Below are 18,343 nucleotides of genomic sequence, written 5' to 3' on the forward strand. Positions count from 1 at the left end.
TAAAGAACATGAAGGACACAGAGCCTAGTTCTAAACAGAAGTGGAAACGCAAATAAAGAAAGTATGACAGTTTCCTGAATTTCTGTTTCATGTGTACAATTGTGGACACTGAAGAATGTCCACTGTGTGTTGTATGCCTTAAAGTGTTGGCTGCTGAGAGCATGCTTCCAAAAACATTGAAACATCATTTGGAAACTGTTCACAGTAGTTTGATAAGTAAACCTTGTGAGTATTTTTCATGCAAGTTCAACCATTCAAAGTGCGTGAAGAACACTGCGTTAAGACGCGGCAGGCGTGGTGCATCTACCGCATTATTCGACATGCAAATTAGAATATGATAATAGTATCTGGAAGCACCTTGTAAGACCTTATAAAACCACAAGGTAAGGCTAATAAAGCTTAATGTCTCATGTACAGCATTTGAGCTGTCGACAGAAAATGCCTTGTTTCGAATCCCGATCACTGCTGAGGGGCTGAGGGACAATCTTTTTCCAATTAAGAATTTAAGTTGTATACGCTTTAGACTTTTAATAATTTTAAACTGTGTATTACAGCATGTTTTCCATTAAACATTAAAAAGTCAGTATATTTTATAAAGCAAGATTGCTCAGTTGGACAAAAGTACTTCAGTTTACAGAGAAATTCTACCAGACCCTCACGACATTGTCCAATAATACTCTTCATGTGTCTTATTTTTAGTTTAGCAGGATTTGCGCGATAAGCACATTGTTTAATGGGGATGACATTACCCACATCTGTAATCACTGTACAACACTAACTGCTTCAGGTGGGTGGCTGCGTCAAGCTGGGTAGTCTGCAAAGGAACAAGTAATAGGTTTATCCCATGCTGAAAAGAGAAGAGAGAAAACACAACGTTTTGGCTGTAAATCCTTCTTCAGGTGTGAGGGTCTTCAGATCAAAATGAAATGCTTGGAGTTTGTAATGTAGGGCGCTCTGAACGAGTTAATCTTTGATGCAGGAAAAATGTATTTCCCAGAAGCTATACTGATTCTCTCTGATGCAGCGCATCTGCTGGTCAGGTGACTGAGGACTTGGCAGTGCGGTGACATCACTGCCTTTCATATGAATAGGAGGGACCTTTTTGTCAATGAAAACATAAAGTATTTACGTGTCAAATTAGATGTCCTTTAGGTTGGGTTGTAAACATGAATAGCATCAGGGAACATTAGGTCATTGTTATAATTTCTGTATTATTATCAAAGCCCTCAAATCATTAAATTTTATTTATTTTGGAAACATTTTGACATGTTCCTTGTAATTGCACTGCTGTCAATATTGTAGCAATAGACAAAATGAAACGCTTGGAGTTTGTAATGTAGGGATTTCTATATTTATGTTTTTATTTAGTTGTTTCATTAGTGACAAAGGCTAAACTTTCAGCTTCAGTAATGTGTACTCTGCATCTGTTGTCTGTTTAGGATTCTGTAGCATTCCAGTTTATGTTGTGTTTGTTTGTGTCCCCCAGTGTGTAAGATATTGCTGTTTGATCTGTGCTGTGATGTGGTTTTGCGTGAGTTGTGGTGCTCTAGCAGTGCTGTCCTGAGGCTAGCTGGTGTCTGTGTTGCTCGGTCTGGCTGGCTGTGCCGAAAAATAAAAGCATTGAATCACTGTGCCTTGCTGAACCCGAAATACTACAATATATATTTCTAAATATCACCTATGCGGGTTGTTCGTATGAACTTGTATTGAGCAGTATTTCTCTCATTGTGATCACATGTACACAGCGGTCATGCAGGGTGTAGGGCACAAACTAACGTGAGCCCGAAAGCACTACATTATTTATAATATCTATAATATATATTATATTATATATAATGTTCTTTTTTACAAGTGTACAAATTATAATAATAATAATTGCTTACACTTATATAGCACTTTTCTGGACACTCCACTCAAAGCACTTTACAGGTAATGGGGATTCCCCTCCACCACCACCAATGTGCAGCATCCACCTGGATGATGCGACGGCAGCCATACTGCGCCAGAACGCTCACCACACATCACCTATCAGTGGGGAGGAGAGCAGAGTAATGTAGCCAATTCATAGAGGGGGATTATTAGGAGGCCATGATTGGTAAGGGCCAATTGGAAATTTGGCCAGGACACCTGGGTTACACCCCTACTCTTTTCCAGAAGCACCCTGGGATTTTTAATGACTACAGAGACTCAGGACCTCGGTTTTACGTCTCATCCGAAGGACAGCGCCTGTTTACAGTATAGTGTCCCCATCACTATACTGGGGCATTAGGACCCACATGGACCGCAGGGTGAGTGCCCCCTGCTGGCCCCACTAACACCTCTTCCAGCAGCATCCTTAGTTTTTCCCAGGAGGTCTCCCATCCAGGTACTAACCAGGTTCACACCTGCTTAGCTTCAGTGGGTTGCCAGGTGTGAATTGCAGGGTGAAATGGCTGCTGGCAATACTAGGCAATTTTAACTCTTAATTTTACAGAGAAAAATTCACCAAAGCCTCACAAACATTGTCCAATAATACTCTTCTTGTGTCTAATTTTTAGTTAAGCAGGATTTGAGCTACAGACCTTAAAAAAACAGGATTCACTTTTTTCTGTCTCTTTCTCACCCGTTGCGATTCGGGTGTTAATAAAACGTGTTTACAAAGAAAGTTTAGTACAGTAATACTACCAGCTATATAAAAACATATATTTAGATCCTTAAATTAATATAGTTATAAATTTCTTTAGATAAGTGATTCCATAATATATTCCCTATTAATCAAATTCTAAATGTATGCTTTTAAACAAAAGTAAATAATCCGATAACGATCGTATTCGCAGAAAAGGTGAAAACATTATAATTTTTTACAAAGTATATAAATTTAATATAGTCAGAAGGAGCACCTAAAAACGTTTCCAAAATAACAATGTGTAAGACTTTGATGCTTAAAATGTTTAGGAAGAAAGTGGAATACTGGTGTGTATTTTTTTTTAAACTACCAATACCAGCCATATACAGTTTACATAATATATTTATGTTCCTAATTTAATATAGTTTCTGAGCATGTGAAAGGCATGGTGAATTGGAAATTCTCAAAACTTACTTTGTATGATTGGAAACGAATACGTGATCGGATCAACGAAATGCTGTGGTGTTACTTTTTGTCAATGCAAAATAAAGTCAGTTACAAAGAAAGTGGACCATAGTAATACTTTAAGCTTACAGCCTGTCCAAGGTCATTTATTATTAATACTATTAGTAATATCTTCCGTAAAGACTTGTATGCATACAATATTTCTGCATAATTAAAATATTTATGATAAAGGTGGTAGGTTGTGTACTTTTGTCCAACTGAGCAATCTTGCTTTTATAACATATACCAACTTTTTAATGTTTAATGATTAACATGCTGTAATAGACAGTTTAAATTTTAAAGTCTAAAGAGTATACAACTTAAATTCTTAATTGGAAAAAGATTGTCCTTCAGCAGTGACCAGGATTTGAAACCATGCGTTTTCTGGCGACAGCTCAAATGCTGTACATGAGAGCTTAATATGATTCTGGATACTATTATCATCACTGCAGTATGACGCGTTGCGACGTGCCATGCCTACCGTGTTTTAATGCAGCATACTCCGTGCATTTTGAATGGCTACATCTGTATGTCATGACAGAGCAAGTGTCGGTGAGCAGTCCCATATACACACATGGCACTGTTAGAACACGATCGAGCAAACTTTCACAGTGGGTGACCAATTAATGTAAAAAAATGTTTTTAATTATTAGTTCCATTTTCTTTAAATACTTCCCTCACCCTTCACTCAGGGCTCTGTCAGTAGCTGATTTACTGCATGTTTGCTGGTTCCTTGTTTCCTTACGCCTGTTTTTTATTCTTTTGTTTGTGCTTATTTAATTATATTTAGTGATTTCCTTGTTCTTTGCCACTACCACTCTGCAGTCCTGAGTGTTGGGTTTATTTTTGTGTCTTTCTTTTCTTTTTGGGCTTCATTGTTTTTTTCCATCTCCCCATGTCATTACAATATACAGCACATTTATAGAGTTTTTAAAAGTACAGTATGTATGAAAAATATTTTTCACAATCAAAATCTAAAGTAAAATTGTTTTTAATTACTTGTTACTTAAATTAACAATACAACAATGCAACAAAATATAGATTATTTTAACGTGGATATAAACCTTTAAAAAGCACATTGCATTCACAAGTTATAATAATATTTTTTTTTTATATATCCTTCTGTGTCATTTTGTTTCAAACAGATCTACTCTTTTAATATCAATGTAATATTTAACACACTGTAATATACAGAATAAAATTAATTAAGTCAAAACAGTATACAGATTAACCTCTATAATTGGAAAAAGATTGTCCCTACGAGGTTCAGTATTGATCAGGATTTTTGATACCAGACATTTTCGGGTGACAGCCAAAATGCTTCAATATGTCTCATTAGGCATTCACTGTGCCACCTGGTGGTTTTACAAAGTAGTCCAGTCCTGCAACACTATTTTGTAAAGAAGCAAGTGCAATGTGGTACAGATGCAGCCATTCAAAATGGGTGAGGTATTTCGCGGCATACCCCGGTGGGCGTGTCGCGGTATCACGCGGTATCACGTGGTTAATCGCGCGTCATTTGACGCTCTGCCAGAAACTATCCGGCGTCACCTTGTAAAACCGCCAGGGGGAGCTTAACCTCTCATGTACAGCATTTGAGCCTTTATTTTTGAACTGTGTATTACAGCATGTTAATCATCAGTCATTAAAATGTTGGTATATTTTATGAAAGCAAGATTGCTCATTTGGACAAAAGTACACAACCTACCTTTATCAGAAATATTTATGCATCAAAGCCTTTACTGAAGATATTACTAATAGTATTAATAATGGATGGCTTTGGACAAGCTGTATACTCAAAGTATAATTTATTTAGCACATTTGTACAAGCACTTGGAATCTGTCCAAGCCATACTTTGTCAGGCATTTTGTTTTACTTCAACTGACATAAAAACTTCCTTGCTTTTAACAGGGCGTTTCATAATTTCTAACTACGCAAATGATTTAAAATGTGACACTTATCATTCAACTAGAGCTCAAAATATCACAAGGATCCTCAAGAGCACAGCAAAGAGTGTATTAAAAGACACTTGTATTTATCAACGCTTTCTTTTCCGTATACCAGATTTTATGGAACCACTTCAGAAGGGTGTCAGCCAGTCAGATTCCAGGAATCGGTACTTTAAAGGAAAAATACACACCGGTATTCCATTTCTCCCTAACGATTTTAAGCATCGAAGTATTTAACTAGCATGTGAAATAGCGTGTGAAAAAGTGGTAGTTTTAAGCTTTTCTGCCAATATAATATGGAATCGCGTATCTAAAGAATTTAATAACGGTATGATTATATTCGTGTACTGCGACAGGGCTGTGTAGGGCTGTTTCGCCTCCCTGTTCATGCATGTTGTCTTGTAGCCTACTAGTCTACGTGCGTGACTAACAACGCACAGGTTGTGTGTTCGAATCCAGCTGGTGCTGGACTTTTCTTTTAACAAACATTTCTTCGAAAAAATAGAATAGCGATATTATGGACCATCAATTGACTTTTATATTTCAAAATATTGCAACATGATTGATTCTAAGTCATTTTTGATAACAATGAATAGTCACCTTCTTCCCTTGTGACAGCGGTTCCTGCTTCTATTGTGTGTGTGTGCAACAGAGTAAATTTTTATAGAGAAATGGAGGCTGGACAGTTACAATATAAACATTTATATTGATTAAAATCGTGTTCTGATTTAAATCGCAAACGCGTGTTTAATTATGTGTTTTTTAATCATAATCAGGCTAATGCATTTCTACATTTTCTGTATGAACCTGCTTAGAGGTTCATACAGAAAGACAGCTTGTGTTTAAATTGAGTGTAAGGTAATTTATGCTTCTAAAGTCATGGTCAGCATTTATTATTGTACTGTGCTGTAAACTTTTTCTGTGCCTAGTCACATTATTTTATAGCGTTTTTATTGCATTATTAAATCCGGTGGCGCTGTGTGTTAGTTTCTTGACTCCCATGTCACATGGTCTGTGATTGAATCCCATGGAACTATGACTTTATTTTAAACAAACATTTCTTTGAAAAAATGAAACGTTTCCCTTGGTCAGAGATTAAATAAAACCTCACTCGCACCAAACAAATTTATATTTCTAAATATCACAACATGATCGAATTTAAGTCTTTTAAATAACAATGAATAGTCACCGATGCGTTACAAAATATACATTTATATTGATTTGAATCGCGTTTCGATTTAAATCGTAAACGCGTGTTTAAATATATGTGTTTAAAGGCGATATACTGTATAAAAGTGCTGATTCCTATGGAGTGTGTTCCACCGGGGATGCAAAAAATTTATTTTAAATAAGCTGATAAAGCTTAGACTAACTGTATTCTAGCCTGTATTACAACAGAACATTGGACAATGCAACGTAAATTGCAAAAATGCACTTGGAATCTGTCCAAGCCATCCTACAAAAATTATTTAAACTGCAACACTGATCATTCATCTCTAAATAAACTTTATTTTATATAGCGTTTTAAGCGAATAGGTAATTAGATTGCTCATAAACCTAATCGCTTTTTCTACATAAACACAGCGTGATTGCTCTCTGAAAATGCTTTTCCTTTATATTTAGGCTCAGATTTCAACTATAGATCGTATTATTATAAACTTTCTTGGAAAAATGTATTTTATGTAAACCATGTTTGCTATTAATTCATTTAGGGCTAAAATACGTTCATTGTCTTCCAATCGAGTCGAGTTGACATTGGAAGCTTGCCACACCCGGACTGTTAAACCAACGCATTAGCACGTCAAAGCCCATTGAGGGTATTGAGCCAGTATTGGCTTTAGTATTCCCCCCTCTCCCCTCAATTCAATTCAATTCAAGGTGTTTTATTTGCATGACAGATGGGTACAAGCAGTGTTGGGTATGTATATTGTAACGCTTACGGCCCAGGCACTGTGTAAGAGCCGGCGTACCAGAGCACCGAGGGAGCGTCTGCATTTATAACTTAGTTTTTAAAATTAGTCAAGCAATATGAAGCATCTCCTTTTACTTTTAAGTCCCTTAAATACATTGAGCACAGCTTTCTCACCACTTAAGATTGCTTTTGATACCATCCTTACACGAAGCAGAAGGGAAATCTTAGTGCCTGAGCATAAAAAGAATAGGAGCATACTGCAATGCGTGTGAAGTCCATAAACGATATTAATTTTGGAACTTAAACATACAGTATATGGCTGGTCTCGGTACTTTAAAGAAAACATACACACCAGTATCCATTTCTCCCTAAACATTTTAAGCATCGAAGTCTTTAACTAACGTGATACCGGAGTCAACAAGCATACTTTTAGAATTTGATTAAAAGGGAATATAATATGGAATCGCGTATCTCAAGAAATTAATAACAATATAATTATATTCATGTTGCAAAAGAACTGCAACGGACATAAAAACTCCCTTGCTTTTAACAGAGCGTACCATAATTTCTAACTACGAAAATGATTTAAACTGCGACACTTATCATTCAACCAGAGCTCGAAATATCACAAGGATCCTCTAGAGCACAGCAAAGACTGTATTAAAAGAATCGCGTATCTCAAGAAATTAATAAGATATAATTATATTTGTGTAATTCGTATAATTATATAATGCCAGCGAACTCTTGTTTTTATGTCCACTATAACTAAAATGAAAAATATATTCCTAAAATGAAAATTATTTACTTTATTTCCCTCACGGGATCAATAAAAGTATCTATCATCTGTCTAAACTATGGGACAGAATTCTGGGGTCTCCCCATACCAGAGATTATGGTAGGGCTTCAGAATGGTGATTGGCTGACACCATCTGACACCCCTCTGATTGGAGAAAAAAGACGTGCTGGTTTGCTATACATACAGTACTGTACCAGGAAGAGGATTTCTTTCTGTTCGAAACGTGTATTTTAAAAGTTTAAGAAGTAAAAACCTTACAGCGTACACAGATTTCGTTATCTTTGTCTTATGCATAATAATGTTCACCGCTCTGTCTAGCAAATTAATAATAAACTTTTATTTTATATAGCGTTTTAAACGAATAAGTTATTAGATTGCTCATAAACCTAATCACTTGCTTTTTCTTTTTATTTTGGCTCAGATTTCAACTATAGATCGTATTATTTATAACCATAATAATGTAAGAAAACCGGCTCAGGGACGCCAAATATGTAACGTTAGTGGCTCTCTGAAGGCACCAGTTCTGTAGGGTTTGGGCATTTACTGAGACAATTATTAATTGTAGCAGTAAATCACAAAGTTGATTCTTTTGATGGCTTTAGAGTCCAACCATGCGACATAACTCAAACAACGCACACACACAGGTACTAATACACGAGGATACATGTATTAATACATAGAATATGCCTTAAACTAACAGATCTTATCGAGAGGGTTATCAGAATACAAAAGATATATATTCAATCAGTTACGAAGTGTTACATATATCAAGAGGACATACGTTCAGTATATCATTCATTAAGACCGTTTCATAAATGAACTTGGTTATAACTTCTACATTAGATACTCGAAACAAGTACATAACTCTTAGGAATTAAATTGATATCAACTGGTTGGGATAACAATTGAATCCTCGAGCTGTAATGCATTGAAGTTGAATACTCATCCAATTTCTGGGGATTCAGATCTCCTGCGGGCACAAAGAAACAGTTGCAGGCTGTTGCTGTCCAATCCGCGCTCTCTGGCTCGGTGCCAGGCTGTGCTGTGCGGCTTGCGACGGTGTGCTGCTGATGCTCACTGGCCTGCTAGTTAAGTTTGTGCACAGGAGAAAAGATGACTGTGTGTCCCAGCAAGTCAGGAAGAGGACCGGTTCGTTCCTGATGAAGAGCTAGTTCTGAATAGCGATTCAGCTGTCCACAGTTCCGACCTGTTCACTAGGCCTGCTGCTGGTTACTCTCTGGCAACCTCCACTCTAGACTCTTAGAACAAAGGAAAGTTCTGGCACTCAGACACACTGGCCATTCCGTGGTTGTCCGGGCTGAGTCTCAGGATGGTCAGGAGGCGCGCTGCGAGGATGTCCTGCCCTTGGGAGCCTTCTGCTCCTGGGCCGTCCTGCCCTGGAATTCTCCTTTGAATTCCCTTTAGAACAGTCCACAGAATCCTCTCCAGAATCTTACTGAATCTTGTTGAATCTCTGTGTTGCCTGTTTTTACCTGGAGGAACTTCAGCTCATTGATTGGCTGAAAGTTCCATGGGCATCAGAGTCCCACGTGGGTTACTCGGCCCTACCAGTCCCTGATTGGTTGATCAAGGTGAGATATGAGTCACTTACTCCTGACACTTAGGAATGCAGTCCAGATGTCCAACTGGCACTCCCTAGACAGATAGGCGCCAATGGATGACCATTGATCATGATAGCCAGGTTTAGCTAAGTGCATCCCCCTTTGGGAGCTGTCCTTATCAAAAGAAAACATCTTGCATGAATAGTTTCTCTGTGGCTGCACCACAGAGATGAACAGAGAAATGGGGCCTCATTTGGGAAGGCTCAGAACACTTAATTCTGCCTTATTATTAAGCCTCGCCGCTACAATAACAACCAACCAACAAAAACAACCATATAAACATAATACCAACCAAAAACATAGATAACGACCACAATACAAAATCAAATATATCAAACCATTATACTATCGCAAATTCCTCCAATTATCATAATCCCGCCTCTTATGCAAAACCAAACCTCCTCCCATCCCAGTTTATCCTCTTTATCATCCTCAAAATCTACCTCGATTTTCAACTTAAAGCATTACTGCTTACTGGGTTTTTGAGGGGGGGGGGGAGGTGTCTTTCGCTGGAATTAAACCGGTTTCACAGGTATTTTCAAAGTAGGAAGTACAGTGTTAAGTGGTAGCTGGGCTCCTCCCTCAATAGAATCGCTTTAACATGCTAATGCGTTGGTTTAACAGTCCGGGAGTGGCAAGCTTCCAATGTCAACTCGACTCGATTGGAAGACAATGAACGTATTTTAGCCCTAAATGAATTAATAGCAAACATGGCTTACATAAAATACATTTTTCCAAGAAAGTTTATAATAATACGATCTATAGTTGAAATCTGAGCCTAAATATAAAGGAAAAGCATTTTCAGAGAGCAATCACGCTGTGTTTATGTAGAAAAAGCGATTAGGTTTATGAGCAATCTAATTACCTATTCGCTTAAAACGCTATATAAAATAAAGTTTATTTAGAGATGAATGATCAGTGTTGCAGTTTAAATAATTTTTGTAGGAGGGCTTGGACAGATTCCAAGTGCATTTTTGCAATTTACGTTGCATTGTCCAATGTTCTGTTGTAATACAGGCTAGAATACAGTTAGTCTAAGCTTTATCAGCTTATTTAAAATAAATTTTTTGAATCCCCGGCGGAACACACTCCATAGGAATCAGCGCTTTTATACAGTATATCGCCTTTAAACACATATATTTAAACACGCGTTTACGATTTAAATCGAAACGCGATTCAAATCAATATAAATGTATATTTTGTAACGCATCGGTGACTATTCATTGTTATTTAAAAGACTTAAATTCGATCATGTTGTGATATTTAGAAATATAAATTTGTTTGGTGCGAGTGAGGTTTTATTTAATCTCTGACCAAGGGAAACGTTTCATTTTTTCAAAGAAATGTTTGTTAAAAAATAAAGTCATAGTTCCATGGGATTCAATCACAGACCATGTGACATGGGAGTCAAGAAACTAACACACAGCGCCACCGGATTTAATAATGCAATAAAAACGCTATAAAATAATGTGACTAGGCACAGAAAAAGTTTACAGCACAGTACAATAATAAATGCTGACCATGACTTTAGAAGCATAAATTACCTTACACTCAATTTAAACACAAGCTGTCTTTCTGTATGAACCTCTAAGCTGGTTCATACAGAAAATGTAGAAATGCATTAGCCTGATTATGATTAAAAAACACATAATTAAACACGCGTTTGCATTTTAAATCAGAACACGATTTAAATCAATATAAATGTTTATATTGTAACGCATACTGTCCAGCCTCCATTTCTCTATAAAAATTTACTCTGTTGCACACACACAATAGAAGCAGGAACCGCTGTCAGAAGGGAAGAAGGTGACTATTCATTGTTATCAAAAATGACTTAGAATCGATCATGTTGCGATATTTTGAAATATAAAAGTCAATTGATTGTCCATAATATCGCTATTTTTTCGAAGAAATGTTTGTTAAAAGAAAAGTCCAGCACCAGCTGGATTCGAACACACAACCTGTGTGTTGTTAGTCACGCACGTAGACCAGTAGGCTACAAGACAACTTGCATGAACAGGGAGGCGAAACAGCCCTACATAGCCCTGTCGCAGTACACGAATATAATCATACCATTATTAAATTCTTTAGATACGCGATTCCATATTATATTCCCTATTAATCAAATTCTAAAAGTATGCTTGTTGACTCCGGTATCACGTTAGTTAAAGACTTTGAAGCTTAAAATGTTTAGGGAGAAATGGAATACTGGTGTGTATTTTTTTCTTTAAAGTACCAAGACCAGCTATATACTGTATGTTTATGTTCCAAAATTAATATCGTTTATGGGCTTCATATGCGTTACAGTATGCTCCTATTCTTTTTATGCTCAGCTACTAAGATTTCCCTTCAGTGGTAAAATTCAATATCTACAACAGGCACAGTAAAGACGTTTACAGTAAGTCTTTCTACAACAGACCAACGGACCACGAGTGCCCCTGTCGGTCAACCAATCACGTACCGCGGTACCCAGCGTCATCTTGCGTCATGATACGCGACACCGCAGCCAATTACCTGCGGTACATGTCTGTACCGCGCACTTTGAATGGCTGCATCTGTATGAATAACTCATTATGCTGCTGTTATGCTGTGGTTACCCTGAGCTGACAGCTGTGTCTAATGGCAGGCATTCAATCCAACTGTAGATGCTCTGCGATTTGTGGAAACTGATGAAGATTGCTGAAGAGAGAAAAATGGTGGAATACTGAAAAAGACAAGAGTCTGAGCTGAATCCAGGCAGGGAATAAGACTGGTTACAGAGACAGGGAAAAGCCACAGGGATGTTTCAGGCAGAAGAGGGTCAAGGCAAGTTCAGATAACAGGAGTTTGTGGTTTATTCTTGTTTTTTTTTTTTTTTTTTTTGTAAGAGCTAAGAGATGCAAGGGCAGATCAGAGTGTAGTGGTCTCTCAAAGCTCAAATAATCCCTGTGGCATTTCAGATGTTTTGTACAGGTCAGGGTTGATTAGATGAGGAGCTGGCTTGATAGATGGAAGGGGAAGGGTGAATCGGCACGAGACCCGAGTGTGTAATAATTGGAGCCCCGTGAGGAATGTGTTCATTTTCGAGAGAACTGCATTAACCCATGGCTACCGTGGGTTGTGAGCCACTGCCTGTCAGGGTGTAACAACTGCATTATTAGTCATTTATTCTGAATAATTCGATCTATACTTATTGTTCAGGTAACACTGCTATTAATATAATTCGCATTTATTTGAATTACATTTCAAATGATTTGCAAGTGTAAAAAGCAAACATAAAAAAGTGTGGTTGTAACAGCAGATTTATCTTTACTTTCATTATATAAAGTATTATTCACTGCATGTATGAGAATGTTTTACGGTATATAACACTAAATGGTTAGAAAGTGCGTTTATTGAAAGATATTTTTTTTAATTGTGAAGTGTTTAGATACAAATTTAAAAACACTTAAACTAGATTAGATATTTTGTAGTCTCCTGGATCATTCTATAATTTCTGATACTAAAATACATTCCTTGATCAATAATGTGTGCTTCACAAGTAAAATAATTTGTCCTGTGGTATATCACATGCATATACAAGTACTTTTACTATTTCTAACAAACAACAAACGTTCAGAGCAATAGAACATGACAATCTTACCTGAACAGACAACAACAGCAGCATCACTGCCATAGCAAAATTCTTGGATCTTTTCACACTGTAATACAGAGGTCTCATTGCCAGAACACTGAACTTTTGAGATTTGTTTCTCACTTTTTCCTAGTCCAAAGTTGCCCGTTATGAACTGAGCTCTTCCACAGCCCAGTTCTCTGCACACCACCGTAGCATCCTTTATGTCCCACAAATCATTACACACTCCTACCCAACTGCTTCCATCATTGACCTCCACTCTGCCTTCACAGTCATGTTCCCCATTTACCAGTCTGACATTCATGACTAAAGGAAGATAAAAAAATATGTTGTAGTAATCTAGTTGTCTGTATAGTCCTGGTGTAACATATCTACATACAGTAATTGAGTATTACAATGAATAAAAGTACATTGCACTAATCACAAACTTTAGAAGGTCAACACTGAAATCACCAGGTGAGAGCAAGGACATTCTTGTTTAAGAAACCTTTCTTCAAAAATTTACATTTTCAAAAATTCACATTCAGATGTTCCAATAAAAATGCATTAATAGAGCATTATGGACAGAGTATGCACGAACAACTAGGATAACATTGTTAGCTTGACAAAGTAATGAACACTCTGAAAAAAAGCCCATTTGACAGTTAGGATTTTTGGAAACCATCATACAGTATATGTATATCCCATGCACTGCCCAAAATAATTTCATCTGCAAGTAATTTCAGTCTATACATTAAAAAGTTATAGTAAACACCATCTCTCACCAGTAGTCAACAAACATATTTCAAAATTGTATCACAGTATTCTTTTTCTGTAATACAGGTCTGAAATACAATGCAAGCAAAATTGAATTTCTTAAAAAATCATGTCTGAACACAGATTCAGGCAAACCAATTTTAATTTAGTTAAATTTCTAAGACTGGCTTGGAGCATACAGATTTTACTGAAGATTTTTTTGGGAAATGTTATAACTTAAATCAATAAATGAAACTGAAAATATTCAAAGTAGAAGTCTCAAACACAGTTCCTTGATTCTAAGCCTTCTAATCTCAATTACTTTTATTAATACAAATATTTTTCCAGAAGAATAAAAACATATTCAACCACTTATTCATCAGAAATGAAAACTTAAAAGATACAACTTAGATATAGATATTTCAGCCCAATAAATAGAACTTAACCTGGAATTTGCTTCCATTATTCAGACATTTACAGTATGAGAGTTATTTAAGCAATGTTGATTTGATCTTGAGGAAGCAAAGCCTCTAATATTGTAATATTATCTTTTACATTATCAGAAACAAATTACGTACCCTCCCAAAATTTGAAGTGAAATATTTAGAAATGTATAAATGTGAAACAAGCACACTCCTAGTAAATTACAGACAATATTGTACATACAGTACATAAAAAAAAACAATCATGATCTGCAGCTTACCAGTGCATGTCCCGTTAGGAAGACTTGGACCAATGCAGACAGGCAGGAGTAATCTGCTAATGATAACTGGGTACCAAAAGAAACACAAGATGAAACATTTGTATTCTTAAAACAATGTCACCATTTTATATTTATTGTTGTATATTTTTTAAATAAAATGTACACAAATCACTTATATATTGCAGTGATCTTATGAAACATATTTCTTTCTATAGTACAAATGCAGCCATTCAAAACAAGCGGGCGATACCGCATTATTTTGCGGTGTGCTTGACGCAGTTTACCGTATTAATACCGTAAATTCTCGCATAGTGCTGCATGATACCGCATGGTACCGCAAGTAAAATAATAGTATCCGGAATTTCCGCAAGGTGGAGCCAATAAAGCTAAACTTTTCATTGACCGTCTTTGTAAAGTAACACCACAGCATTTCGCAATCACGCATTTGTTTCCAATCATGCAAAGTACAGTAATTTTTGAGAATCTCTGGTTCACCATGCCTTTCACATGCTCAGAAAAGATATTAAATTAGGAACATTTCCCATAAGCCAGTTAACTTGCCAGTATGTTTTGGAGTGCGAGAGGGAGTCATATCACACATATGGAGAAAAAACATGTAACCCAGAGAGAACATGCAAACCCCATACACACAGGATGGCAGGAATTGAACCTAGGACCCCAGTGCTGTAAGATGGCAATGCTAATCACTTCGCCACCATTAGAAATGGATGGATATTTTAGTTATCTTTCTAGTTCACAGGTTTGCATGCATAATTTAATTTTGAAAGCCACTGGGATACCAGGTACTACTGTTGTAATTATGAAAAAGAAACTTAAAATCTGTAATCTTTCCACTTGTAATTTCATTAGAAAGTACAACAAGTTTCTGCTTTGTCTAAGGATGGTATCAGAAAGTAGTCTAAGTGGTGAGAAAGCTGTGCTTCATGATAATTAAGGGACATAAAAGTAAAAAGAGATGCTTCATATTGCTTGATTAATTTTAAAAACTAAGTTATAAATGCAGACGCGATTGGTGCCATTAAACGCTCCAGGCAGCACAACGTTCGTTCTGTACTGCTGAGCTCCCCGCCTCCTCCCTCTCTCGGTGCCGCGCCAGGTCTAAATAACTAAACATATGAATGATAAAAGTTGAATGATAAAAGTGTCGCAGTTTATTTATTTTATTTGCTTTGGCAACACTGATTGTACCCATCGGTCATGCTAATGAAGCACCTTGAATTGAATTGGGGGAGGGGCAAGCGAGCGAGCGAACGAGCGAGAGATAGAGAAACCAGGGGTGCAGAACCAGGGAACTATTTACATATTAAAACTATTTCCCAATTTTAATGTGTGCTTTTGTATATTTATTGTCAATTAATTGTCCATAATATTGCTATTCTTTTTTTTTAAAGAAATGTTTGTTTAAAAAGAATTCACAACGCTGGCTGGATTTGAACACACAACCTGTGGGTTACTAATCCAGCACATAGACCACCAGACTACCAGCATGTATTACTATGTTGCACTATACGAATATAATTATATCGTTATTAATTTCTTTAGATATGCGATTCCATATTATATTAGCAAAAAAGCTTAAAACTACCACTTTTTTACACGCTATTTCACGTTAGTTAAAGACTTCGATGCTTAAAATGTTTAGGGAGAAATGGAATACTGGTGTTTATTTTTTCTTTAAAGTACCGATTCCTGGAATCTGACTGGCTGACACCCTTCTGAAGTGGTTCCATAATATCTGGTATACGGAAAAAAAAGCGTACCGAGATCAGCCAGATACTGTATGTTTATGTTTATGGCCTTCACACGTGTTATGCTCCTATTCTTTTTATGCTCAGCTACTAAGATTTCCCTTCAGTGGTAAAATTCCATATAAATATTCAATACTAAAACGGACACAGTAAAGACATTTATATCTTTCTACGACCGACCAACGCACCATGAGTGCCCCTGTCGGTCAACCAATCATGTACCGCGGTATTGCGTGAGGACGTAGCCAATTACCCGGGGTACGTGTCTGCACTTTGAATGGCTGCATCTGTACCATCATGTGTAATGCTGGTCCAAGAAGAATCCAAAACCAACATAGAATGCCACAATTACAATTTTAATGAAATGTAGGAATTTATGAATTCCTATACCTTTTTACAGTTGTGTGTAATTTTATTTCCTTCAACAAAATGCAAAAGATAAAAAAAAATCTGATTTGTTATTCAATTGCTAGCAAATACTCTCAACAGTGGTTATTATTGTATGTACTTTAGAGTTTGTAGATCAACACTACATTAATAACAATATAACCAATATTATTATTATTATTAATAATAATATTGTTCAATTCACCATAGATATCAGCAGAACTGTATTTGTGTTTAGCCTATTTTGTACCAAGTGACAAAAGAGTATTTTTTTGGTGAGCTGCACTTAGCTGTAAACAATGACCAGAGCGAGTTTCAGCAATGGTTAGTTAGAACTTACCAGAGGTTCTGCACGAACCACTGAAAAGTAACTGTTTTTTGGTATCCATCAATGAACAGAGGATATATGGCTGATTGGGTTCATCATAATAAACAGTCAGTGTACCGGAGTTCATAGGGGCTTATGACTGAGTTTAAATGAAAAAAAAAGGACTAATAAATATTAATTATGAGGTGTAGAATATGGTAATGTTTGGGACCATTCTTCTCCTAAATCTTTATTTAAAATATAATTTTTAAACATTATTTTGAGATAGGAGATGTGATGGTTCTCTCAATACTACATTTGAAAGGTTTCCACACACACTAATTTTTCCTGTCCGATAAAGCTTATAGAGTTGAAAATATGCTAGTCCTCATCATTAATTATATTATAAAACATAACAAAATCAACTTAACTTTAAGTTCAGTTGTTATGATTTCTTGGTCCCATTTAGTCTGCTAAACTACATAGCAAAAACACATTATGATTAATTTAAAATGAGTATAGCAAGATATCCACTCCTGTCCTATTTTATTTCAGAAAGCAGTAGCTTGCAGAATCATTGGTTATGGTTTCATTTCTTGGCACTTCTTCCATTCATAATTGATTCATTGGTTTTGCTTATAGGTGCTCATGAATGTAAGTCCTGAAGCTCAGCAAAATAGTTAACAACTTTTTTATTGTAAATATGATTTTCATGTGTTATTATTAAGGACAAGCAGTTTCCAGACTGATATCAACTATATTATCTCCACAGCAAGAAGCATACATATTTTATTGATATTAAACTTCAGTAAAGTTAGTAATTACCTTTTATCCAGAATCTCCACATCTTTTTCTGCCTTGAAGTAAAGCCAGAATATATGACCAGTTTATCTCTAATAAAGGAAAACAGAAGGGTGGTATTACCACATGTTTTATTTCCTTCCTTAATCTTGAGTTACAGCTGCGTCTATTATGTATATATAAAAGTGTTCCTGAGTTTCAAAACATCTTGCATGCATTACTGTGCAGATCATCAACATCATATTAAAATTAGCCATTGCAAACCTCTACTTCATAAGCACAAACTTATGTTTTAATTTGGCTTGTAGTTCAGATGTAGTTCCAATAATGGCACAAACTGACAAATATAAAGGTATTGCATACTTCATATTTTGATGCTAACTCAATGATTGAGCTGGCAATGTCAGCACTCTCATAACCTCCCTAACTTACAAAGAATGAAGAAGGAAGCTGTTGCAAAGGTGACAAATGGGGGATGGGTACTAGAAATATGTGCACAGAGTTGCAGGCAGCCAGCAAGTATTTAGAGAAAGGAGAGAAGGTGTGTGAGATTAGAATGTGATTTCTTCCCAAATGTTGGGCACTGTAACTAACATTCTATAGTTTGGTCAAATTCTCATAATAAAATTAGCCCATTAT

The 18,343-nt window shown here is 36.3% G+C and overlaps 1 protein-coding gene across 15 annotated transcripts in view; it reads right to left on the reverse strand.

Moving 5' to 3' along the window:
- The window catches only part of LOC148650215 (adhesion G protein-coupled receptor E3-like), a 63,242-nt gene extending 45,367 nt beyond the window's left edge, over nt 1–17,875 (reverse strand). For all 15 annotated transcript variants that reach the window (XR_015926055.1, XR_015926054.1, XR_015926053.1 and 12 more), the window contains exons 1-3: nt 17,729–17,875; nt 14,441–14,506; nt 13,012–13,308 (exon numbers count right to left, since the gene is read on the reverse strand). Coding sequence is in view for 8 of the 15 variants with exons in the window: in XM_088603790.1 (XP_088459916.1) it covers nt 13,012–13,308; nt 14,441–14,506; nt 17,729–17,750 (385 nt within the window). In the remaining 7 variants the exon portion in view is untranslated. The remainder of the gene's footprint in view (nt 1–13,011; nt 13,309–14,440; nt 14,507–17,728) is intronic.
- Between the last annotated feature and the right edge of the window lie 468 nt (nt 17,876–18,343).

Source organism: Lepisosteus platostomus, chromosome 13, assembly GCF_059453375.1.
Source record: "Lepisosteus platostomus isolate fLepPlt1 chromosome 13, fLepPlt1.hap1, whole genome shotgun sequence".
Taxonomy (NCBI): Eukaryota; Metazoa; Chordata; class Actinopteri; order Semionotiformes; family Lepisosteidae; genus Lepisosteus; species Lepisosteus platostomus.